This window comes from Castor canadensis, chromosome X (genome assembly GCF_047511655.1).
Source record: "Castor canadensis chromosome X, mCasCan1.hap1v2, whole genome shotgun sequence".
Taxonomy (NCBI): Eukaryota; Metazoa; Chordata; class Mammalia; order Rodentia; family Castoridae; genus Castor; species Castor canadensis.
The window spans coordinates 1581594-1607743 of NC_133405.1; the positions used below are offsets into that span (position 1 = coordinate 1581594).

At 55.5% G+C, this 26150-nt stretch overlaps 1 protein-coding gene across 5 annotated transcripts; it reads left to right on the plus strand.

The window, feature by feature from the left end:
• On the plus strand, positions 1-26150 carry L1cam (L1 cell adhesion molecule). Of its 5 annotated transcripts, none has more exons than XM_074062432.1 (28): positions 1-126; positions 9999-10182; positions 13241-13255; positions 13859-13964; positions 14202-14401; positions 15498-15620; positions 15723-15893; positions 16822-16933; positions 17066-17250; positions 17403-17534; positions 17676-17819; positions 18315-18426; positions 18539-18705; positions 18812-18968; positions 19199-19323; positions 19469-19579; positions 19814-20011; positions 20252-20322; positions 20494-20716; positions 21918-22033; positions 22222-22420; positions 22509-22631; positions 22724-22897; positions 23039-23158; positions 23262-23417; positions 23749-23883; positions 24251-24323; positions 24869-26150. In XM_074062432.1, exons 2-28 carry the CDS (start codon positions 10107-10109, stop codon positions 25098-25100), a joined length of 3756 nt encoding a protein of 1251 aa, XP_073918533.1. In that variant the 5' UTR covers positions 1-126; positions 9999-10106; the 3' UTR covers positions 25101-26150. The 5 variants fall into 5 exon arrangements, with proteins under 5 accessions (XP_073918533.1, XP_073918537.1, XP_073918536.1 ...); XM_074062434.1 differs by lacking the exon at positions 1-126 and adding an exon at positions 190-327; XM_074062433.1 differs by lacking the exon at positions 1-126 and adding an exon at positions 3354-3486.

The following is a 26150-nucleotide window of genomic DNA, read 5'->3' on the forward strand; positions in this document are numbered from 1 at the left end:
CCCCGCCCCGCCGCTGCCGCCGCAGCATAGGCATCGGCACAGGCTTCGCGGACGTGTTGGGGCGGCGGGTCCGAGCCCGGCGTGCGCGGAGGCTGGGCGGGCAGCCCGAGCGGCGGCACGGCGCAGGTAAGGCGGCTTTGCCTGTCCTTTGGCACCCGCCGCGGTTGCGACCCTCTGCCCTCCCGCCCCAGCCCTGCCCAGGTGCCTTCCTGGCCGCGGTAACGGGCGGTGCGGCCGGAGCCCCACCCATGCCCGGCACCCGGCTGGGGACACCGGGGACTGTAGTGGGACAGGGAAAGGAGGCCGAGGAGTGCCAGAGCCCGACAGGTGAGGGGTGCCTGGGAGGCGCCCAGAATGCGCTTCTGGGGAGGGGCACGGGGCGGGGGGAAGATGGTCAGGCAGGGTCTGTGCAGACGGGTGGGGATGAAGTTGGCATGGCCCTGTAAGTGTGTGGGAGGGGGAGGACAGCGACCACCGGCCGGGGCCCGGTGTCCCCCGCCGTCGGCCGCCGTGGGGTGTGGCTCTGGGCGTGGCTGCCCCTCATCCCGGTTCTAGGGCCCTGTTTGTCCGAAAAGCCAGGGGCCAGCGCTGGCGTGCTGTGGGGGAGATCGGGCTGAACTGCTCCTGAAACGGGAGGAGGAGAGGGAACAGGACTGGGCGCTGCCTGCCCCTCCACCTCAAAATGGGGAGGGGGCTTTGTTCTCCTCCTTCTTTCCAAATTCTTGCCAGGGCTCTCCTCAAAACCTGCCGCAGAACCAGGGTCTTTTCCCTGGAGGCGCAGCACGCCTTTTTCTGGAAGCTTTTTTCCGTAGCTAATAAAGATTGAACTGGTCGAGGTAGGTTTGCGCACCCGTTCGTGTGCCTCCATGCACCTGGGTGTAGACTGTGGGCCCATCAGGTAGGGTTGAGGGAGGAAGGGCCTCACTGACTGAAGGACTTCTGGAAAGCAAGATGCTTGGAACCCTGTCCCTGCCCACTGCAGGTCTCTTGCCCACTGCCATTGTGGGAGGGTCGCCAATTCCTATTTCCTCCTTCCTAGGTCAGATTTTTAGGGTCTCTTGGTTGACAGGAATTGCAAAGAATAGCTAGTACAATCCACTGTTCCTGAAAGGGTATCTAGAACTCCTGCCCATCACTGCCGGTCTTGAGGAGGCAGGACCACCATCTGTCTGTCCTCACCAAGGAGTGGGGGCCTGGCACACCCTCCAGGTAGATGCCCTGGTCCTGGTTACCAGGGCCCCGAGGGCAGGGGCTTCTGGCAGCCCAGTGCTGTCAGCGCTGTCTGCTGACTCAGGTGGCCCTGGGGGTGAGTACGCCCCAACAGCCCTTCTTCCTGTGGTAACTGCTGCCGAGCTGAGCCCCATCTTCCTGGTCTTCTGTCTGGTGGCTGGGGCAGGGGCCTGCCTAGGGCCTCTCACTTCTGATGGGTTCCATGCCACAGATGGTGGGACTCAGCCCAGCTGGGCCTCTCACCTGGCATAGCACCAGGCAGTGCCTGCATGTACTCACCTTTGGCTGCCTGTGACCAGATGGCAAATTGGTGGTATGACTGAGACGGGACCGCCCCACTTCCCTGGCTCCTGGCCATTTCTCCGTGCTGTATTCCAAAGTCTCCTTTTCTCACTATATTTATTTATTTTGGGGGGTGTGATCCCCAACATAATACATCTTATTGCAGTACGTTTGAAATGTACAGGAAAGAACAAAAGAAATTAGGACTCGCTGGTGACCTGATCACCAAGAGGGAAAAATGCTCAGCACGTCCCAGCCTTCCTGTGTGCTACCACCCCTTCCCAAGAGGCTCTTCCCCCAGTGTGCAGCCCCCAGCCTTCAGTGCCCAGAGGTGGCAGGATCTCATGCCCTATGGTCAGGCGTGGGCACTGGGCTTGCCATGACTACCCAGGACCTGAGCAGGTGTCGGGGGACAGCTTCTCACTGCCAAGCGCCTGCTTGGGCTGTATTCCAAGCTGCCCATGGAAATAACAAGCCACTACCACCACCCTTGTCTTTAGGGGGCACAGATTTGCTTTCTCTTTTTCTTTATGATTATTTGAAGGGAAAAGGGAGGCAGAGAGTGAGGAAGGGCCTTGTCTCAAGGCTACTCCAATGAGCAGAGGTACCCCAGCTGTGCTGCCCAGTTGGCCTTCCCCAAGAGTTGGCACTCTCTGCCCCTGGCCCAAGGAACAGTCAATTTCTATGGCAAGCACTTGGCCAAACCTGTCTGGGGAGGGTCAAAAGGATAGCCTAGTGTGCCATATTGGTCACACCCCAGTCAGTGACTTGGAACACTCAGGCCTTTCCCAACTTTGGGCTTCAGCTTTGTTGGCTCTCACATGGGGGACAGACTTGCTGATCTCCAAGGTCTCTTTCAGGGCAAATGGACCCTGATACCACTCAAAATGGATGCAACTGGGCACTCTCCTGGGCAGTGAGGGTGACGTGGCCTTGCAGAGTGACCCAACCTGGCCATTCATGTAATGGCTGGTAGCACCAGATCAGCTCCAGGTTCCCAGGGAGAATGTGGAACAGAGGCTGGGTTCCTATGCAGAGATCTGCTAGACCTCCCTCTGCGGACATGAGTGGGGGCCCTGCCCTGTGCTTTAGACACTGAGGGAGACTGGGGGCCAGAATTCCTGCTCCAGTGTTCCAGGGTAGCTGCAAAATGCATCTTTGCCCCCACGATTGGGACGTCTGGGGCTAGGTCCCTGGGTGGGGCCAGCCATCTGAAATGGACTCTCAGCAACTCCCAGGGTCCCTTAATCTGCCACTTGGTCTGATCGGGCCATCCTCCTGCTCCCCTAGCCTCCTTGCTGCCACCTGTGAGCCTCCCACCATACCATTACCTTTTCCCTTCTTCCTCATTTCTCCATGGGAAATGGGAGAGGCATCCCTTCCCCTCCCTCCCCCTTCCCACTTTCCCTTCGCTGCCCATTGCTCTCTCTGATTCCCCTTTTGTTTATCTTTTATCTCCCTTCTCCTTTTCTACTCCCTACTTCCCCAAAGCCCCTCCCTTTCTCAGGGGCTCCTGTGAGCCCCAGCACTGGGTGGGAGGGGGGAGGAGTGACTGCTCTGCTGCCTTATCCAGCAGCCCCTCAACATAACCTCAGCTGGGCTGTGTCCCTGGGTTGGCCCTAGACCCCTTGTGGGGACTCATCTGACCTGCAGAATGGAGAGGGGACACCTGGTGGCTACCAACAAGAGGAGGAATGGGAAAAGCAGTGAGCCCACCCTGCCTGTTCCCCAAATATCAACAGGATCTTTGTGGCTTCCTAAAGGCTGTGGTTGGAGGGAGAGGGAGGAGCTGGAGGAGGGCTTTGCAGGGGGAGGATCTGGTCTGCTGGGCTTTCTAGAAGCTTTTCTTTGTCCACTGCCCCCCACCCAGGGCCTCAGCAGCTTGCCTTTCAGGTCAAAAAGCTACAGGGCCACTGTCTTTCCATCAGTAGCTTGTGCCAGTCTCTGGCCTCTAAACCCAGCAGAGGCAGCTGCGTAAGTCAGGGACTGGGTGGGGCAGGAGGGTGTCAGCGTCCTGGCTTTATGCACTTGGCCAAGGGGGACTTCGGAGTTTGTCTGTTTCGATGTCAGTCTAAGGGTGGAGCTTGAAGGATGGGGACTGAGTCTCCAGGAGCCCCCTCCTTCCCCGGCCCTCCATCTAGTGCTGGGAAGAGATGGGGGGAGGGCAGCCCCAGTTCTGAGGTTTGCATGGGAGAGCTGGGTTGGGTTGCTGGGAGGCTTTGGGCGTGTGTGTGTGTGTGTGTGTGTGTGTGTGTGTGTGTGTTCTTATTTGCATGTGTGGGGCTCATATATCTGGTCACGTGTGCATTTGGGTAACCTCCATTATTCCTATTTGCCTGCGTTGGGGTCATGTATTTGGCTGGTATGTGTGTTCTTCAGAGAGCGTGAGCACACACACATCGTCATGTACCCATATGAATCCCCTCAGATGCCTGAACAGGGCCTCTGCTAGGAAGGGGCGGGGCAAAGGTGGTGGCTGTGATGACTGGCATGCAGTAAGTATTGCATGGCATGGGTTCAGAGCCTCTGGCCAACCCAGGCTTGTGGCTTCAGTAGAGGGGGGTGTTCCCCGGACCCCCTCCCCAGATGTCTGCGTTCATGCCTTAGGAATGCTAAGGCCCTAAGGAGGACAGAGGCTCCATTGTCCACCCCCAGGCTTCCTGTGCCCCTTCTGCCCTTTAACCCTTTGGGAATGGGGAGCCCTGAGGGTCTCATGGGGCCTGGCAGTATCTGAGCCATTTCCAGGCACCACCAGGCTACTCTGCTCCCCACCTTTCCTCAGCACCTTCTCCACCTCTTCAGCACTGCCTACCTGATCTGCAGACCCACAGCTAACAGAGTGATGCAATGCACGTTGTGTTCTCCAGCCTGCTCTCTGAAGCCCCTTCTAGTACCAGGATCATCCCTGCTCACTGAGGAAGCCCAGAATGTGAGGGGCCCTGATACCCACTGCTGCCTCATGGCTCTGCTTTCAGAGTTCTGGCAGGCTGGAATCTTCCTTGTTCCTTGCTCCATCAGGCAGCTGAGTGAGTCCCAGCTCCTGTTTGACCTCAGTCTTCCCTTCAGTACAGGAATGGAGCCATTGCTGTCCCTAAGCTCTGGCTGGAGAAGGAGGGGCCTTCCCAGTAGTGGAGGACCTCTTTGTGAGAGGGCTCCAGAGTCTTGGTTGTAAGAAAGGAGTCACAGCAGGCTAAGATTCTGCATAGCAAGAGAGGAGACAAGGGAACTCAGCCTGTGCCTGAGTCCAACAAGAAAAGGAGGTTGCCTTCTCTTGGACTGAGTACTTGGATGGAGGGGTGTCATGTGAAGTCCCACAGGGCCTCAGGCTGAGGGGTCCCTAAGCAAGAGAGAGATTGGTTGTTTGGGGTCGGGTTCCTGCTCTGTGCTGAGACGTGATTTTGCTCACCTCGTACTTGGGTGTGTTCTCCCTCCCAAGATTTCCCTCCCTGCCTTCTACATTTGCCTGCCATCTGCCTAGCAAATCAGCCCTTCCCTAGGGGAACAGGATGGATGGGAGGCCATCCTTGTCCAGGCCCTGGATCCCCAGGGACTCAAAGAGGCATATATGTTAGGACGCCAGTGTCCCTGAGAGGTCACCTGACTCCAGAATAGCTTTTGGCAACTTCAAGAGCCTCCATCCCATATAAAACCCCAGCCTGAGTGAATGCCAATGGCAGCTCTGCAATCTGGGACTTGGTGCAGTTCTGGACCCCAATTTCTGTGTCTGTAAAATGGAGATAATGAGGATGAAATCAATCAGCATGTATAAAAGTGCTTAGAAGAGTCCCTGGTATGTGGTAAATGCTACACAGAAATTCATTTAAGAAAGTGGGGCTAATTGAGATGTGGGGGGAGTAGAGAGGGTGGGGCCCTACAGTGGTGGGAATTCTCCTTTTCTTCCCCACTAAGGGTTAACCTCCATCTGCCCCCTCCCCACCCTTTAAGGAGAATGATCCTTTACAGGTGAACCTTAGTTGCCTTGGAGACTGAAGCCTCAGGCGAATGAGGGGATTGGGATGAGGGGGCTGAGGCTGGCTGAGGTGCACTCTCATCTCCCCTTAGGGAGGGGTAAGGGGAGTGTAAGATTTCTGGGCCTTCAGGTACCTGTGGGGGCTCCCTTGAGCAGCCTTCTTTATGTATTATCTAAGCAGCCCAGTAGGCTACAGCAAGGCTTCCCCACCTCTGCTAGCAGGCTGCATCACCATAGAAACCTGACAGCCACAGCCTAGGGAGGAGGGCGAGGGGGAGCCTTAAAGGGACACAGTGCATGGGGTTTAGGTGACACCCACGCCCTCATATGCATACTGACAGGCTCAAAGGCTCCTACACCTCTCCCCAGGCCTGGGAGACAGGGACCTGCCACCCACATTGACCCTCCCATGTACCCCGGGTGCTGAACCCCCAGTCCTGCCCCCTATCTGCCCTGCTTGGTCACCAAGTGTTGCCATTCCCAACAGACACTGGCAGGAGGACTTGGACGTTCTTCACTTCACCCTTGAAGGGTCCTGTTGTTGCTTCTCCTTCAAGAACCACCCCCAGCAGGACCTGAGAGTTGATGGGCACAGTCAGGGCATCATTGGAAGTTCCGTGTGTGTGTGCGCGCGCGCGCGCGTGTGTGTGCATGTGTGTGTGTGTATGTGTGTGTGCGTGCGTGTGTGTGCGCGTGCGTGTGTGTGTGTGTGTGTGTGTTTGGGGGTGGAAGCAAGCAGCCACCCCAGGTCTCAGCCAGGCTTCACGACTTCTCAGGCCTCTCCCTGGTAACCAGCTTCAGTCACACAGAGGGCAGTGTGGTGTGTTGTGGTATAGACAGAGGACTCCCCAGGGGACCCAGGCCAGGGTGGGGCAAGGGGTGAGGTTCTTCTGGGACCCTCACTGAGCTCATCCCTGTAGACCTTGTGGACTTGACCCTCATCTCCTGGCCTTGCCAGACCCTTTCTTCTTGCTTGCTCAGTGCAGTGTGTGGGGGTGAGTTTGTCTTGCCCTCCCCCAGCAGTGGCCAGTATACAGTTGCTGTGCACACTCACAGACACACTCACTGTCATGCTGTGCTTCATGTGCACCTCCCCCCAGCCCAGCCCAGCGGCTGCTGACTCTGAGCTGTAACACACGCACTCCCAGCACGGCCAGGCAGCAATCTTACAAGGATCTGCTGAGATCCTCTGGGTGCTTCCCCCTCCCCCTAGTCCTCCTCCCTACAGGAATCTCCACCTGTTCTCTGGTACATGTCGGTCATCCATCTTGTCTTACAACTGTCCTCTTGCCCCAGTGCCACAAGTGGGCAGGGGTTTGCCGCTCTGTCACTGTGGGGCTTTGTTTGTCTCCCTGGCCCTAGTGCATGGCTTCTGTGCTCTCTTGTTTGTCTCCCTGCTCTGCTTGTCCACCCAGCCTGACCTCCAAGCCAGAGAAGCCTTCCTCTACTGACCCAGGCTCATCTTCCCTCCTTCCCCGCTCCTTGGCTGGCACACCACCCCCCCAGGGACAGGGACGCTGTGGAGGCACCATTTGCCTGCACGCAGGCGCACATGCACACACCCACCCCTCACTTCTAGCTCTTTCTGCCATTCCTCAGCAGCGCTTTCTGCAGCTCTTTCTCACCCTTTGTACTCCCCTTTCATCTTCTTTCTTTCTCCCTTTCCAGATTTCTCCATCTTGGTTATCCTTGTCTTTCTGTCTATCCTGTCTTTGTCTCCTGTTTCCAACCCCAGTTCTCAGCCTCTCCTGCTTCCTCCTGCCTCTTTCTCACTCTGTCTGTCACCCTTGGCAGACTGGGCCTTAGCTCCATCTGTGGAATACTTAACCCCCCCCCCCCCCCGCCCTTGGTGGTGCTGATTGGGGGTCGGGGCCTGCTGAGCTAACAACCTTAGTTTGCTCTATAATTGCCTGAGGAATGGTGAGAGATCAGAGACCCAGCAGCAGTGGGAAGGGAGGTGGGAGGGCTCCCTCCCAGCTGTCAGAGGCCTCTCAACCTTCTGGCTCCTTCTTGCCTATCTCTGAGTGCCCAGGGTAGTGGCAAGTGGGGTGACAAATACCAGGAGAAGGGAAAAACAAAAAAAGGTTGCATTTGAGGCTGTGGGGAGTTTGGATGAGACCAGGATGGGGCAGAGTGGGACCAGGAGTTTGGGGTATTGTTTCCCATGTATACCCTAGGCATACACCCCAAACACCATTCTGGGAACCTAGATTTACGACAAATGGAGGAACTGACATGGCAGAAATCATCACTCCAACAAACAGAGCATCAAAGCCTGTTCATAAGCAGGAGAGTCCTTCTTTGAGCTTCCCTTGCTCCAATTTCCCTCCCCTCCCCCTCCGAAGACCAGTGCTAGAGCTCCCAAGGCTGCTGTTTGATCGCTTGCTCTCTAATCTGAGTCTCCTACTGCTTCCTACAGGCCTTGAAGTCAAGGCCAATGCTGCCTGGGGCCGACCCTGATAGAGCTGGCTTTGTGAGGGGAGATATTGGTAAAAACAGGTTCACTGTTCTTCTCCCTTCTGGGCCCCAGCTCAGCTGTTGTGGATTGGGAATTGTCCATCCTTGCTCCACTTCTGACCCTCCAAGTCATTCCCTTGACCTCTAGGCCATCCATGTTGACTCATCCTGGTGTTTCTCCATCACCTTCACCAGCTTTGGGTGGGAGAGTCTCAGAGCTCCAAGCTGACTGCTACTCTCTCCCATCCATTCTCCCTGTCCAGTCCCCAGGCTATCTGCTACATTCACCACTGTTCTCTGAGCACCCCCTTGCACAAAAATGATTTGTGACTTCTGGTTACCTCCTGACAGAGTCTAGTTGTCTTAGCATGGCATTCCAGACCTCTCTACCTACACTTTTGGTGTTATAGATGATGCTTGGTTTTCCCCTTTGGTAGGGTCCTGGCTGGGCACAGGCAGGATGCCAGTATGGATTTGGTGAAGGCATCCAGATGGGGGCTCCAGCCTACTAGCTATCAGATACCCAGCAACACTAGCCCTTACCTCTCTTTTCACACCCTTCCTATGTGGAATTAAAGTGGCTTGTCTTCATGAGAGACTGTTCCCTCTTCTGGTCATCATCAGAGAAATCCTCTTTCTTGGATTCCCAGTTTTGGGGCCCATTGCATTCAGGTGGACACATCTAGCAGTTAAGCCCTGACGACTCAGAAAAAGACTCAGAAGCTGGGACTTCTGACACACTCAAGAGGTGTCAGAAACACTGTCTTGAGAAGTGTTCCAGAGCTTTCCCTGACCTGTGCCCTGACCCTGGCCTGGAGCATCTGGAAGTAAGGATACCATGGTGGTTTCTATTGCCCCCTCAGGGGCTGAGAAGGAGCAGTGAAGCACTTTCTTCCTTACCTCCCTCTCCCACTAGTTCTTTTTCATTTTTATCCTGATACTGGGATTTGAATTCAGGGCCTTGCAGTTGCTAGGCAGTCATTCCACCACTTGAGCCACGCCCCCCCCAGTCGAATTTTGCTTTTAGTTATTTTTGGGTTAGGGCCACTTTTTTGTCCAGTCCAGCCTGGACTGCAGTCCTCCCAATTTATGCTTCCTTATAGCTGAGATGATAAGCACACACCACTATGCCCAGCTATTGGTTGAGATGGGGCCTCACTAACTTTTTTTCCCACGCTGGCCTTGAACCAAGATCCTCTCAATCTCCCCCCCCCCCAGTAGCTAGGATTGCAGTCACTGTGCCCATCTTCCCACCAATTCTTGAGGGCAGGCTTTGTTCTCCATTCTTTCTTCCCTTATCTGAGTCTGTTATGTGAAAACCAGACATCTGGGGCCCATTTCCTCCCTTCCTATCGCACTTCCCAAACCTCCCATTGGCTTGTGGGTACAAACAACACCCAGGAGTCAATTGGCTCTGAGAGCTACAGCAATGAGACTACAAGAAGAGTTCTTCTTTAATGTACATGTGCACGCATGCTGTGTGTGCACACAAAACCAGCAGATATATAGATTGATCCCCCACAGACATGTACACAAAAAGACATGTAACATACATGCAGCTCAGCTAGTAGACCTGTGTATTGATCCCCCCCCAGATTCACACCAACACATACCTGCTCATGAACGCACCCCCTCCCGAGAAGGCGCTTATGTGCTCATGCGTAGCCACGTAAATACTGAGGTGCATGTTCGGCTTACTCCACGCGTGCAGGTCCCCATCCATACACATGTCCATGGACACCTGCTCACAGGCACATCAGGACACACATGGGGATGTGTGCCCAGAGCGGCTGGTGGCATGCACAGGGTAGTTGATTGGGGCAACAAGTTGGTGCTGGGGAGGCAAGCTGGAGGCTCAGCCAAGACTGTCTCTTCCAGGTTTCTCCCTCCAAGGTGGGGTATGTGTGAGGAGGGGTGGGGAGAAAGGGCGGGTTAGCTGGCTGGCCGGGGGCGGGGCTGGGGGCGGGGCCAGGGCCCCAGGCTGGCCCAGATGTTAGTCACTAACGTCCATCGTCCGTTTTCTCCTCCTCCTCCTCCTCCTCCTCCTCCCCTCTCCCAGTGCCCCCGCAGCTACCACCCTAAGCCAACCACCAGCCCCTTCCCTCCGGCCAGAGCGTGAGCTGAGCCCGGCCGGCTGTGCCGCGCCGCCGCCGGCGCTCCCGGGAAGATGGTCGTGGCGCTGCGGTACGTGTGGCCTCTCCTCCTCTGCAGCCCCTGCCTGCTCATCCAGATTCCCGACGAATGTGAGTAGCTGGAGGGAGCCTCAGCTCCTCCATTCGCCACTCTGTTGGGCCCCTCTTTACATTCTGCCTCCTCACCCTCCCCGTGCTGGACCCTCGCCCTCCTTCCCTGGGTACGAGCTGGGCAAGAGGTACCTAGGACGATGGATACCTCGGCCAGTACAGGGTAGAAAGCATGGGGCGTGTCAGCACCGTGGACAGGAGCAGCGCGCGCGGTTCCAGCACCACGGACAGCGGCCTCCGCCCTGCCCTCCCTTACCCGCCCCACCCTGCACTCTGGTTTCTCTGCTTCCATTCCCCCTACTGGCACCCCAGGTATGTGGCGGCCAGGAGAATGGGGCAGTCCCCAGTTCTCAGCTAGCTTGTGCAGTCTTGTCCTTATTTCTGGTTAGGTAATCCCAATCTGGTTCTTTCCCATTTTGGGCCCTCAGTAGCCCTGTCTCTGAACTGAGACAGGAAATGACACTTTGAAAACACCAGATCTGGACCCAACAGCCTTCTGAATCCTTTTTGGTGTGTATTCTATGGAGTTGGGGGTGGGGCTGCTGGAGCACGTGGCTACGATTGTAATGTTTGTTGGGGAAAGTGACAGGTAGGTGTGTGTGTTTTGCAGAGTGTAGCTGTAGGGTTGTGACTAAACATGCATGCTTGTGTATGCTTGTGAATTGGACAGACTGCATATGTGGTGTGAGCATTTTGACTGACCAAGTGTGGATATTCGTGAGTGTGATTTTGACTTCCTATACGGGTAAGTTTTCAAGTCACTGTAACTTAATTATTGACCAGGTTTGTGAAGGTCTGGAAGTGACTGTAGCATTTGACTGTAGTGGGATGTGTGCTTATGTGAGTGGAGCTGGAGTACATGTTTGCACATGGGGTTGTTTTTACTGTGATGGGGTTTTCTCCTGAGTATGTGTAAGAATTGTAAACATACTGTTCTAAGTGACTGTTGTCCCTTACCAGGGAGTATTTCATAGAGTATCATGTGTGAGGGCATTTGTGCTATGAGCCTTGAGCTGTGAGTCTGTAATTCTCACTTTGCCACCTTTCTCCCTGAGTCTGGACATGGAGAGACCAGCTAAGGGAGCAGGGATGGGAAAGACTGCACCAGAAACGGGGGGACAGGGGCCAAGAGAGGAAGGCTTGGGAAGGACCTGGCATTAAGGAGCAGCAAGAGGTTTGGAGGAAGTGAAGAAGAGCTGACAGGCCAGGCACTGGTGGCTCATGCCTGTGATCCTAGCTACTCAGGAGGCAGAGATCAGGAGGTTTGTGGTTCAAAAACAGCCCAAGCAAATAGTTTGAGAGACCCTATCTTGGAAAAAAAAAATCACAAAAAAGGGCTGATGGAGTGGCTCAAGGTGTAGACCCTGAGTTCAAGCCCCATACTGCAAAAAAAAGAAGAGCGTTGGCAGGACAGAGGTTGGGGGTGCCCCCTTAGACATGCACATAGAGGTTCTGAGTCATGCCCATGGAGAATCCTGAACCACCACCATCACAAATGCACAGGTACACACGAATGTGGCTGGACACTTGTTCCAACCAGGCACAGATATGTGAGAGGAGCAGGACACTCAGAGGCCATACCAACAGAAACATACAAAGGAACAGTCATCCACACAGGGGTGGATATGCAGCACTTTGTACGCTGAAACAAAGCACACACAGACAGATCTGCAGACATATTCAGGCAAGGTAGAGACACACCAGCAAACACCAGAAAAAGCTACTGCAATATGCACATTCCAGGACATCCACCCATGAGCTCAGACCCTCATTTCTGCACATTCATAGATATGTACCAGTCCTCCTGCTCTCTCTGCCTCCTCTCAGTTGCTTTGCAGGGTCTCTCTCCTGGTCTGAAAGGCCAGGGCCTCACTCTGGCCATCCATTATGCCTGCCTTTGTACTAAATAGACTGGGCCACCTTGCCTAGGGTGTGTCTGCATGTGACGAGGGCAGGGAGAATTTAGAGAAACATGGCAATGGGGAGAGAGAACTAGGCCAGAGACTACAGCAGACCCAAGGCTGCCTGGGGCACTGCCCAGCACTTGTTACTCACTGTGATATGACACAGTGAGCAGCTGCAGTGCCTCCCTGTTGAAACCTGCCCTCCACTCTTTTTTCCCAGTCACACCAGGCCCTTTTGTCTCTTGTTTGTTTCATTCACTGAGTTTATTTTCTCTATCCTGTTATCCCTGTCAATGTCTTGCTCTCAGGCTGCCTGCATTGCCTTTTCTCCAGCTTAGGGCCCTCTTTGGTGTTCCTAGGGAGCCCCCTCCTCTCTTCCCAGGCCCCTTACATTGAGGTCTTCTGCAGAGACAAAGCTTTCCGGAGCCAATTCACTGTTCCCCTGCCCTCCCCTTCCCTTTCTTCTTCTGTCTCTCTGTCCCCTCCCTGCTTCTGCTCCGTTGAGTCCCTGGGGTTGGGGCAGTTGCTCTGGCCTCTGTCCCAGGGAGCTTGGTGGCCACCAGGGAGGAAAGAAGGAGGAAGAAGGAGGCCTGGCGCCAGCTCTGCCCTGCAGGCTATGGAGACTCAGATGCAGCAGGGCCTTTGGGAGGGTTTTGAGGGGGAGGGGCCATTGAGCTCTGAAGGCTGGGCCTGGGTAATTGAAAACACTGAGCTGTGCTAATTGGATTAGGAGGGAAGTGGGCTGGTGCTGGGGAGGGTGCCCTGATTGCTGGCTGTCTGCTTTCAACCTTCCAAAGCATCCTGGATGGGTGGAGGTCAGTTCTGCAGGCCATGCCTGGCCTTGCCAGGGGGCTGCAAGTCCACTCCTTGCTAAAGGCAAGAATTTCTCTCCCTGGGTCTACACATTCCATGACTCTGATGGAGCCCCTTTCCCTGGGCATTGCCCCCGCCAGGCTCTGTCCTGTCTCCCTGGGCTGGACCTGCCACTGCTGTAGCCTGGACTGTGCCCTCTTGTTGCTACTGCCATAGCCTCCTCTCCCTTCCCTTCCCCATGGGGTCTGCTTGAGCTTGCCTCTTCCCGTGCCATCGGGCCCTGTTGGGGCTACCTCTGAGCGTTTTTCTCCCTTCTCTCCCTTGCTGTCCGGACTTCTCAGATGAAGGACACCATGGTAAGTGGGAGGGGGGGTGGGAGTGTGGCCCAGAAGGCCAAGGACAGAGGGAGGAGGGACCTTTGGCTGCGCTAGCATGCTCCTGTCCTGCATATACTCCCCCACCCTTTCCTTTTCTAGCTCTTGGGTCCCTGTCCCCATTATCTCAATCCGAAGGCTCCTCTCAGCCTCTTCTCTCTCACCTGTGTGGGAATTTTTGCTCTGTTTTTGCCCATGCTGGGATTTCTGTGTATTGCCGTCCTCTGGTGCCCTCTCTTCCTTCTTGGTTTCTGTGCCTTTGGCTTTTGTTGTTCCTCTCTCTTTACTTCTCTCTCTCATTCTCTCATTCTCTCTCTCTCTCACACACACACATATGCATACACATCTCTCTTTGTAATTTTTATTGTCTTCCTTCTGTTCCTTTTTCTACATTTATTTGTGTGTCTGTTTCCGCTTCAGTCTTGTGTCCCACAAGCTAGTCTCTGTTTTTATCCCTCCCTTCCTTCATGGCCATGAGGCCCCCTAAGGGCCTTGGACCCTGCTTCCCTCATAATGGGGTGGGGCCAAGGCCATGATGCCAACCAGACATAATTTTTACCACTGCTATCCTCATCTTGTCACCAGTGATGGAGCCACCTGTCATCACAGAACAGTCTCCACGGCGCCTGGTTGTCTTCCCCACAGATGACATCAGCCTCAAGTGTGAGGCTAGAGGCAAACCTGAAGTACAGTGAGTGACCCTCATACTCTGAGCCTCTGCTGTTAACTGCTGACCTTAGCCTCCAACCCTTCGACCTCTCTGGGCCACCAGCCCAGAAGCCCCAGACCTCTCACATGACTTCAAGTCCTTGCTCACTCCTGGCCCATCCCTTGGAACTTCCTGGCTGTGGAAACCCTTGCCTCCAGTCTGTTTCAACCCTTGTCCTGGGTGTCAGGGCCTCCAGCCTGAGCCCTTCTCTGCCCACAGGTTTCGCTGGACAAAGGATGGCATTCACTTCAAACCCAAGGAAGAAGTGGGTGTGACTGTGCACGAGGCACCCCACTCTGGCTCCTTCACCATCGCAGGCAACAACAGCTTTGCCCAGAGGTTCCAGGGCATCTACCGCTGCTTTGCCAGCAATAAGCTGGGCACTGCCATGTCCCACGAGATCCAGCTCATGGCTGAGGGTGAGAGGCACTGCAGGGACTAGGGAGGGACTGGGTACCCGAGAAGCATTGTACACAGGTCTCAGGAGCTAGTTTGGGGGTCTGGGCTGGCAGCCACTGTTCCTCAGCTAATTGTGAAGCATTTGAGGGGTCTGCATGTCCCTGCCATTCCCATTGCCCCTTCCTCTTTTCTCCAGCAGTCTCCTCCATGCTTGTTCTGTCTCTTTCTCCACTGTTCTTTTGGGCACCTCGTTTCCCCTTCCTTCTCTCAATCTTTCTCAGTGCCTACTTCATAATAGCTGGTGGGCTGTGGGCTGTGGACTAGCTGCATGGGTGGATGGTTTGCCCTTCCCTCTGGCCGGCTATGTCTCTGTCTGAGTCATTCCCTGGCTTGAGCTCAGTGGTTGTGTTTCTGCCTTGTTTCCTCCTCCACTGCTCTCGGGTCATCTCTGTCCATCTCTGCCATTTATTTGGCACCTCTCCCTCGGCTTTCCCACTTTGGTCTCTTGCTGCCTTCCTCATCTCCCTTGCTTTCCATCACTCCCTGTTCCACCTCTGACTTGGCTTCTCCTTCTCTCTCCTTTCTGCTCTGGGGCTCTGTCTTTATCTATGTCGCGCTTTCCCTGGGGTTTTCCCTCTGCATTCCATCCCCCCTGAGCTTTCTGCCTTCTGAGCGCTTTCCTCTCCCCTCCCCACCCTCCAGTTACCTTGGGAACCGTTGCCATGGTTTCTGTGTCAAGATGATGGAAGGGTCTGTGACTCCCGCATCCCTCCACAGCTCCCCTCCCCCATCACTGCACCTCAGCCTCCCCCCCACCCGTCCTTGTCCTTTCCTCAGGGTGGACGTAGATGGGGAGAGCTGAGAATTGTGGAGGGTTAACCCTTCATGACCAACCCCTTCCCGATCACCCTCTCCGAGATCATCATAGGATGTTAGTCTCCACCTGGAGCTCAAGAAGGGCCCAGAGACTCCGCCTCCCTTTATGTGAACTCTCTCCCATCCTGGCCTTCTCACACCCTTGAGAGCTCTATCCCCAGCACAGCCCTCCCTCCTCCTTCCTTCTGCCTTGGGCCACTTTGACCAGGACCTGAGTGCCAGCCTCTCTGTTCCTTCTAGGTGCCCCCAAGTGGCCAAAGGAGACAGTGAAACCCGTGGAGGTGGAGGAAGGGGAGTCAGTGGTTCTGCCTTGCAACCCTCCACCCAGTGCAGAGCCACTCAGGATCTACTGGATGAACAGCAGTGGGTGTCAGGGAGGAGCTGCTGCTTGGGACTGGGGTGTCAATGTGGGGAGGGTCTTCTCAGACAGAGGTCCTGACCTCCACCTCCTTGCTCCCTTTGCAGAGATTTTGCACATCAAGCAGGATGAGCGTGTGACAATGGGCCAGAATGGCAACCTCTACTTTGCCAATGTGCTCACTTCAGACAACCACTCAGACTACATCTGCAATGCTCACTTCCTGGGTACCCGGACCATCATTCAAAAGGAGCCCATTGACCTCCGGGTCAAGGCCAGTAAGTCCCAAAAGCTCTGATAATCCCCCCTTCAGGCCTAACCCATCCCTCAAAGACAAGTTGTCTCCTGTGCCCACCCTGCTCAAGCCTTTCCCAGGTGGTGAGAGCAGAGATTGACACATTTTTCTTTTCAAGACAGGTTCTCACTATGTAGCCCAAACTAGCCTTGAATTTGTGATTGTCTTGCCTCAGCTTCCTGAATGAATGCTGGGATTGTAGAAGTGTACCACCACATCCAGCAGAACACTCTTTTTTCTTTCAGTGTTAGGGTTGGAACCCAGGACCTCTTGTGTGCTAACCAAATATTCTACCACTGGCTACATCCCTAGCCACTCCTGTTTTGTTTTTTTTTTCTGGTGGGACTGGGGTTTGAACTCAGGGATTCACCCTTGCAAATCGGGTGCTCTACTGCTTGAGTTACACCTCCAGTCCATTTTGCTTTGGATATTTTGGATATTTGCACAGGCTGGGCAAATATTTTTAGGAACCAGGTCTTGGGAACCAAGACTTTCCCAATCTCAGCCTCCCAAGTAGCTAGGATTATAGGAGTGAGCCACCGGCACCTGGCAATTTTTTTTATGGCACTGGGGTTTGAACTCAGGACCTCATGCTTGCTAGACAAGTGCTCTACCACTTGAGCCAAGTCCCCAGCTCCCCAGTCATTCTGTTTCTTTTTGGGGGGTGGTATGGGGTTTGAACTCAGGGCCTCATGCTTGCTAGGCAGGCACTCTATCACTTGAGCCATGGGTCTCACGAACTACAATCCTCCTGATCTCTGCCTCCCGAGTAGCTAGGATTACAGGCATGAGCCACCGGCACCCAGCCCAGCCGTTCTTTTTAAGGGTAATAGAGAGGACTAGGGACTCGCTAGGGTATCCAGAGTCCCCTAGCCTTGTGACTCACCCACCCACCTCCTTTCTCCTGGCAGCCAACAGCATGATTGACAGGAAGCCACGTCTGCTCTTCCCCAGCAACTCCAGCAGTGACCTGGTAGCCTTGCAGGGGCAGCCCTTGGTGCTGGAGTGCATTGCTGAGGGCTTGTGAGTCTGGGTGTTCAGGGCAGTGGAGGGCTGGGGCTGGGTGGCTCCAGCAAGGGCTCAGGCCTCTGAACCCTTGTCCTCTCTCCCCTCTCTTCTCCTCCCTTGTCCTCCCTGAACCATGACTCTGGATAGCCCCACTCCCACCATCAAGTGGCTACGCCCCGGTGTCCCCATGCCAGCAGACCGTGTCACTTACCAGAACCACAACAAGACCCTGCAGCTGCTGAATGTGGGAGAGCAGGACGATGGCCAGTATCACTGTCTGGCTGAGAACTCGCTGGGCAGTGCCCGCCATATCTACCGAGTCAAGGTGGAGGGTATGGGCCTCTGCCTAGCACACCTCCCCCAGTTGCCACAGATGGCCTCTAAGGATGGTGGCCTACAATGCCCACTGTCATGGGGGAGGGCAGGGTCTGCATGAAGGCAAGAGCAGGCTGCAGGCTCAGGGTGTCTCCTTCCTTCTTCTCAGCTGCCCCATACTGGCTGCACAAGCCCCAGAGTCGTTTGTATGGGCCAGGAGAGACTGCCCGCTTGGACTGCCAAGTCCAGGGCAGGCCCCAACCAGAGGTCACCTGGAGAATCAATGGGATCTCTGTGGAGGGTGAGCAGGGCCTTGGGAGGGTCAGGGAGTGTGGTGAACTCAGGGGAATATTGAGGGGAGGAAGAGGAGGGTGAGGAGGGGCCTCAACACAGCTCAGTGCTCTGGCCCGGACCCATGGGGTGCCATCTCCTGCACGCACAGAGGTGGCCAAGGACCAGAGGTACAAGATCGATCAGGGAACTCTGATCCTGAGCAACGTGCAACCCAGTGACACCATGGTGACCCAGTGTGAGGCCCGCAACCAGCATGGCCTCCTGCTGGCCAATGCTTACATCTATGTTGTCCGTGAGTACCAGCAAGTTGTGTCTGCCCACCAGCCCTCCCTCTTTCCTTGCCTCGTAACCCCAGTCTGCAGCTCACAGTGTCTCAGCCAGCAGGTGCTGTGACCTCAACTTACCAGGGCTCTCACTCCTTGCTGTGACCCTTCACTCCCATCTCACTCCCATCTCCACAACAGCTGAGAGGGGAGGTATGGGAAGGGCAGGGTCTTGTCACCATGACTGAGCCAAGGTGTACCCTGGACAAGATGTGACCCAGCCAGCCTGATGGCTCCTTTCCTAGAGTCTCAGGGAAGGCTGGGGGCTGGGCGGAGAGGGCTCTTGGGAAGAGATGATAGACTGCAAATGGGGCCTTGAATAATGACTGTAGCACATCCGAGGCATAGAGACATAGGGAAGCCGACGTGCGTGGCTCCTGGGGGCCTGAGGATGATGGGTGGAGAGTCGTTGGCCTCTCTCACACTTGTGGCCCCTAGTCCTGCCCTGACTGTTCTTCCCTCAGAGCTACCAGCCACAATCCTGACAGGAGACAACCAGACATACCTGGCAGTTGAGGGCAGCACTGCCTACCTGCTGTGCAAGGCCTTTGGAGCCCCCGTGCCCAGTGTCCAGTGGTGAGTGACTCATCCTGGTCGGGGTTTGTAAGCTGTCATCTGATCCAGGGAGCCTGGGAGGGCAGGGAGCCTAGGACGGACAGCCTGAGCCGGGCCCACCTGCTTGCTCTAGGCTGGATGAGGAAGGGACCACAGTACTCCAGGATGAACGCTTCTTCCCCTATGCCAACGGGACCCTGGGCATCCGAGACCTCCAGGCCAATGACACTGGACACTATTTCTGCCAGGCTGCCAATGACCAGAACAATGTGACCATTGTGGCTAACCTGCATGTTAAAGGTCAGACAATGCCCCCATGACCAGCGGCACTCTTGCAAGGGAGGGTGAGGATCTCGGGAGGACGTCAGAGTGACTCTCCCTTTTCTTGGTTTCTTCTGACCCTCAGAAGCAACCAAGATCATACAGGGGCCCCGGAATGCAATTGAGAAGAAAGGCTCAAGGGTGACCTTCACATGCCAGGCCTCCTTTGACTCCTCCTTGCAGCCTAGCACCACCTGGCGCAGGGATGGGCGAGACCTCCAGGAACTTGGAGACAGTGATAAGTGAGGGCCCAAGCCCCAAACTGGGTTAGGTGGAAGGGGATAGAGTAAGAAAAGCTGCAATGTTGGACCTCCTGGCCTCGTCCACGGAGGGAGCTCTTCTGCTTAGTGGGGGAGGTTCATGGCGGAAGGGAGAAATGCAAGCAGAAGGGGCAGGGGAGGAGAGGTGCCCAGGTGGCAGAGAAGGAGTGTAGTTACTGAGAGCCACAGGACAAACACGGCCCCCTCCGCAGGTACTTCATAGAGCATGGGCACCTAGTCATCCACAGCTTGGACTACAGTGACCAGGGCAACTACAGCTGTGTGGCCAGCACTGAGCTGGATGAGGTGGAGAGCAGGGCACAGCTCTTGGTGGTGGGTAAGTTCTAGGCTGGTATTGAGCATGTGGCCTGGCAGCACAGGGGAGTGCCCAAGGGGCCCAGGCTCACATTTCTGGGCCCTTTTAAGGGGGGGCGGTATGTGGCTATTGAGGGACCAAAGAATCTACTCTCCATGGCCCTCAGGGAGCCCTGGGCCGGTGCCTCGGCTTGAGCTGTCCGATCGTCACCTGCTGAAGCAGAGCCAGGTGCACCTGTCCTGGAGCCCTGCTGAAGACCACAACGCTCCCATTGAGAGTAAGAGATCTGGGTGTGCCATCCCCTCGCCATTACCCCTGCCAGCCCTTCCTCTTCCTGGTGTCCTCCCTCCTCCCATGGCCCCAGCTCCACCTTATTGGGGTCCACACTTGTGTTCTGGGGGCTCACAGTTTCTTGGGACTTGGAGAGAGAAGGTTTCGTATCCTCCCTTGTTGCCCTCCCTGAGAAGCCCCATGCTGCCGATCACTCCATTGCTGGTTCATTTCTTGGCAGAATATGACATTGAATTTGAGGACAAGGAAATGGCGCCTGAGAAATGGTTCAGTCTGGGCAAGGTGCCAGGGAACCAGACCTCTACCACCCTCAAGCTGTCACCCTATATCCACTACACCTTTAGGGTCACTGCCATCAACAAATATGGCCCTGGGGAGCCCAGTCCGACCTCTGAGACTGTGGTCACACCTGAGGCAGGTGAGCCCGGGCAGCACCTTCTCCCAGGTCACCTGGAAAGGGTGTCAGTTGCTGGGTCTGTGAAGGGAGGGTCTGGAAAAGTGCTATATCCCTGCGCCTCTGTTTCCAGTGTCCCAGGGATCTGTGGTGCTCCCTTAGGGCCTCTGGCGTGTTGCTTCAGGGGTCAGAATGGGCCCTTGGTTCCTTGTCCCCTGGGGGCAGGAAGCTGCAGCATTGATATGTTAACACATTACTTTCCAGCCCCAGAGAAGAACCCTGTGGACGTGAAAGGGGAAGGCAATGAGACTAACAACATGGTCATCACATGGAAGGTGAGGGTCCCTGGGCTGATTTGTCCCCTACACATGAGGCCAGGTCCCAGACATTTGCTGTCCTTTAGCTGTGCTAAGGAGGCCAGTGACTGGGAGTGTCTGGGCTGGTGGATACGGCACAGAAGGCAGCAGCTTTTGCCACCTAGCTCTTTTTCTGCTGACCCCCTCCAGCCCCTCCGGTGGATGGATTGGAATGCCCCTGAGGTTCAGTACCGTGTGCAGTGGCGCCCACAGGGCACGCGAGGGACCTGGCAGGAACAGATTGTGAGCGACCCCTTCCTGGTGGTGTCCAACACATCTACGTTCGTGCCCTACGAGATCAAAGTTCAGGCAGTCAACAGCCAGGGCAAGGGCCCTGAGCCACAGGTCACCATTGGCTATTCGGGAGAGGACTGTGAGTATCAGGCCAGTCATTACGCAAGGTGGAGCCCTTGTTCTGGTCAGTGTGTGTGCATGCACAGGCACTCCCCATGTGCCGTTGCCAGCCCCACATCTCAACACTTCAGTGTGCAACTCCTACAAATAAGGTCACTCTTTCACATAGCCGAGTGACGTTATGAAAGTCTGGACACTTCTCGTTGATATGTTTCTGTAACTAACAGTGGAATTCCAATTGTATCAGCCAGTGCTGTGTTTCACAGCGTTTCCTTCTTCCCACACAAGAATCCAGTGTAGGCCAAGCATCCCTAATCCAAAATGCTCCAAAACCAAAAACTTTCTGAGTGCCAACATGACATCCTAAGTGGAGAATTTCACATCTGACCTCGTGTGATGGATCAGCCAAAACACAGGCTCACTAAAAATAACTGTAGCATAAAATGAACTTCAGGCTGTGCCTGTAAAGTGTATAAGAAGCATAGATAGATGCCCCAGGGTGGCTCAGTGGTAAAGTACTTGCTTAGCATGCATGAGGCTGTGGTTTCCATCCTCAGCACCCCCCCCCCCCACATACACAAGAATTTAAGAATTTTGTATTTGACTGGAGGTGTGGCTCAAGTGGTAGAGCCCTGATTTTCTCACAACCAAAAAAAAAAGCTGGGTGCCAGTGGTCACATCTGTAATCCTAGCTACTTAAGAGGCAAAGAGCCAGCGCGGGCTAATAGTTCGTGAGACTCTATCTCAAAAAACCCTTCACAAAAATAGGGCTGTAGGAGTGGCTCAAGATGAAGGCCCTGAGTTCAAACCCCAGTACCACAAAAAAAAAAAAAAAAAAAAAAAGAATTTTGTGTTTGGGCTTGGGAGTCCATCCCCAAGATATCTCATTATGTATATGCAAATATTGCAAAGCTGAAAAGACTCTAAAACACTTTTGGTCCCACCATCTCAGATAAAAGATGGTCATCTGTACAACTTTCCCTGCGTTTGGTTTCTTAAATCGGGAACAGTGCCAGATGTTAACTTTGGCCACCTGCTTAAGGTTTTTTCTGGTTTCTCTGTATAAGTTACTATTTTCTCCCTGGAGAAACCTTGACACCATGCAATCGCCCTGCCTCCCATTGAACTGCACCGCATGTAGCATCAAAACCCATCTGCCCTGCGGGAAGGGCTCTAGGCTGGTCTCAGGGCCTCAGGGCTGGCCTCTGGCTTTTTCCCAGACCCCCAGGCAAGCCCTGACCTGGAAGGCATCAAGATCCTCAACTCAAGCACTGTGCTGGTCAAGTGGTGGCCTGTGGACTTGGCCCAAGTCAAAGGTCATCTCCGGGGATACAATGTAAGGGCTCGCTCAATCCCCAGGGTAAAGTGACAGGATTGAGGGTGGGGCCCTGCCGTCTGCTGGTAGCTCTTCTGGTGGTCCTTGGGTTGGGAGAAAAAGGTCCTGGCAAGGGTACCTGGGAACACATACTGGAGTCCCTCCTGGATGCCTTCCACCCTTATGAAGTCTCCTGTACACCTGTGCAGGTAACGTACTGGTGGGAGGGCAGTCAGAAGAAGCACAAGAGACATGTCCACAAAAGCCACGTGGTGGTGCCTGCGAACACCACCAGTGCCATCCTCAGTGGCCTACGGCCCTACAGCAACTACCATCTGGAGGTGCAGGCCTTCAACAGGAGGGGACTAGGGCCTGCGAGTGAGTTCACCTTCAGCACCCCAGAGGGAGGTGAGTATGGCACCCATGCCTCCATCCCCTGCCCCTCCTCTTCAGACCTGGGTGACGATATGTTGCTCTTCTCTGCTCTGCCTCACAGTGCCCGGCCACCCTGAGGCATTGCACCTGGAGTGCCAGTCGGACACCAGCCTGCTGCTACACTGGCAGCCCCCACTCAGCCACAATGGCGTGCTCACCGGCTATGTGCTCTCCTACCATGCCTGTGCGTGCAGTGTGTGCCTGGAAGGGAGCTTGAGGGGACATGGGAGGCGGCAGAGCTGGCAGCCAAAGTCAGCCCCTTGCTTGTCTTCACAGTGGACGAGGGAGGCAAGGAGCAAGAGTCCCTCCACCTTCCAGACCCAGAACTTCGGACACACAACCTGACCAACCTCAGTCCCAATCTGCGGTACCGCTTCCAGCTTCAGGCCACCACAAAGGAGGGTCCTGGCGAGGCCATTGTGCGGGAAGGAGGCACCATGACTTTGTCTGGTGAGCTGGTTGGGGGGCCTGCTGGGTGCTGGGCTGCAGGGGCTGCAGAGCCTTGGCTGGCAGCTGAGCCCAGGAGAGCAGGCCTTTAGACTGCCTGCCCTTTGAGGGTCTCACGCTCCCCTCCACTCCTGCATCCCCTAGGGAAGCCAGATTTTGGCAACATCTCAGCCACAGCAGGTGAAAACTTCAGTGTCATCTCCTGGGTTCCCAGGGAGGGTCAGTGCAATTTTGGATTCCACATCTTGTTCAAAGCTCTGGCAGGTGAGCATGAAGGGGTCCTTGGGGCAGGGGTCCAGGGCTCTGGGCCCATTAGGGCCACCTGACACTCCTGCTAACCTCTGCTGCCACCCTCTCACCTGTGCAGAGGGGAATATGGGCCCTAACCTCGAGCCGCAGTATGTCAGCTACAACCAAAGCTCCTACACACAGAGCGGCCTGCAGCCTGACACTGAGTATGAGATCCGCCTGATGAAGGAGAGGGTGGTCCTGCGTCAGATGGCTGTGAAGACCAATGGGACTGGTGAGGCACTGGAGGATCCGCTGTTTGCCCAGTTTGCTTCACTTAGCCACTACCAGCCAGGCCCCATTCTGTGCCTTCTCTCCTGTCCTCCCAGAATCTGCTCGCTGTTTGGCCCCTGCGCCTCTTGGCATTTTTCCTGAGGGTTCTCCTCCCTTGCCCCTGGCCTCCTGTCCCACTTCCTGGCCCCAGAGGCCCCTGTACCTCCAAGTGAGGCCTGAGCCTTGTCCTGACTTGGAGGCCGCCGGGCTTGAGCACCAGGGTTGTAGCTCCTCCCTTAGCCTCACAGCTCACTGTAGGGTCTGGACTCTGTCTTCTTGCTTTCCGCCCTCAGGCCGTGTGAGGCTCCCTCCTACTGGCTTCGCCACAGAGGGCTGGTTCATTGGCTTTGTCAGCGCCGTCATTCTCTTGCTACTAATTCTGCTCATCCTCTGCTTTATCAAGCGCAGCAAGGGCGGCAAATACTCAGGTACCTCCCGAACCTTCCTCAGGCTCAGGGTGAGGGTGATGATGGAGCTGAGGGAGAGAGGAGCCTCAGGCCCCCTTGCCCCTTAGTCCCTTTTACAAAGCCTCCCTGAGTCTCTGAGCTTCTGGCACAACAGTTTGGGCATTGTGGGGGCAGGCCAGAGGCCAGGGCTATCTTCCTCTCGGGCTAGGGCTGGCAAGACCAGCAAATGGCGACCTGGGCCACATGGGGTAAGTAGATCATCCCTAAGACTTCCTGTCTTGTAAGTGCTTCCAGGACAGAGTGCTGGGGCATTCAGAGCACAGAGGGACCCAGAGTCTAGGGTCAGGCTAGGGTAGGGCAGGAAACTGACTCCTCTGTATGTCTCCAGTGAAGGACAAGGAGGACACCCAAGTGGACTCTGAGGCCCGGCCGATGAAAGATGAGACCTTTGGCGAGTACAGGTGAGCTGGGGCAGGACCAGTGCTGGGAGCAGCAACACATTACTTTTGTAGCTGACCCTCTTTCTCCTTTTTCTCTGTGCTGCTGGGTGACATCAGGTCCCTGGAGAGGTAAGGTGGGGCAGTGGGGGTGGACTGTCTGTCAGAGCCCAATGACAGGGTCTGCCCCCTTATGGGCAGTGCATACATACCCAGGAGTGCCATGACCCCTGGTGGCTTCTCACATCCCAGCCTGCCCAGCTCCAGTCCCAGTTGGAGCATGCTAACACACAGTACAGCTGCTGGGCCTGCATGTCACCTTCCCAGCTGCCCCTCTCCCCACGGAAGGCTTCTTGAGCCCCCCAGCATGGTACATACAGCCTGCCATCCCAGGGGTGTGTCAAGGATAAGCCACTGGAGTTGTCTACCAGGGTCAGGACAAATGGAAGACCGTAGAAACTACCATGCCCCCAGCCAGATTCCTGCTGGGGCTCCCACCAGAGCTCTCATTGGGGCTCCGGCTGGGGCCCCCGCAGTGCTTCCACTTGCACCCCCCTCTACTCCTGCAGTGACAATGAGGAAAAGGCCTTTGGCAGCAGCCAGCCATCTCTCAATGGAGACATCAAGCCCTTGGGCAGTGATGACAGCCTGGCAGATTATGGGGGCAGTGTGGATGTGCAGTTCAACGAGGACGGCTCCTTCATCGGCCAGTACAGCGGCAAGAAAGAGAAGGAGGCAGCAGGAGGCAATGACAGCTCAGGGGCCACCTCCCCCATCAATCCTGCTGTGGCTCTAGAATAGCGAGTTCCAGCCAGGTGAGGCAGGCCACGCTCTGCCCAGGGCCAGAGGTGCAGGAGAGCCAGTGGCCAAGAAACCCCAGCCCAACGCCTGTGCTGTGCCGCTGACCTTGGGATCGAGGTCCCTCTCTCTCTCCACAGGCCTGGGCAGGCTGAGTTGGGGCAGAGGAGAGGAATTTACAGCCTCAGATCCCTTTGTACCACCCAGTTCCCTCTTTATTGCCAAAACCCAGCTGCACCCCTTCCTGGGCACAAGCTGCTTTGCCCCAGCTTGGGGCAGATCACCCACATGTCAGGGACCTTCAGGTGCTGCCTTGCCAACCTATTTGGGCAGAGAGGCCGTAGTTTGGGGGAGAGGAAGAGGAGGAGGCCTTAGAAGCATCTCTGAGATGCTGTCCTTCTGGCTCCCTTATTGGGGGCAGGCATGATAGGGTCTCCTCAGGACCAGGGTTGGCATCTCTCCCTCCCCCAACCACTCCCTGGCTAGTCTGATGGGGACAGAACTCAGCGTCCCCACCATCTGATCCCTTTTCCTTGCCATTTCTGCTCCAGTTGGGACTGGAGCTGAGCAGGCTGGCCATGTGGTACAGGGGAGGCCATCTGGAGAGCTCGGAGTCCCTGTTCCCCAGTAGCTCACTGGGTCCACATGTGCTTCTCCCACCACCCACCCCACCTTTCAGGAGCTCCATACACATGCTGCCTTTGGTACCCACCAGACAACATCCAAGTGGCCTCTGTCACCGCCGGGGGCACCTCCTCCCACTGCCCACCGGCTGGGCTTCTCCCAGCCACCACCACACCCCAAGACCCCTTAGCATCCCTGCCTGCCCCCAGTTCTCTTCCTCAGTCTCCTTCTGTACCCACCTTGGGAATGTAAATACACCGTGACTTTGAAAGTTTGTACCCTTGCCCTTTTCCCCATATGCCACTAGTGTGTAGGCAGATGTCTGAGTCTCTAGGTGGTTTCTAGGTTTTATAGCAATTAGCTTTGATGATCCCATCCCAGGAAAAATAAAAACAGACAAAAAAAAAAAAAAAAAAAAAAAAAAGGAAA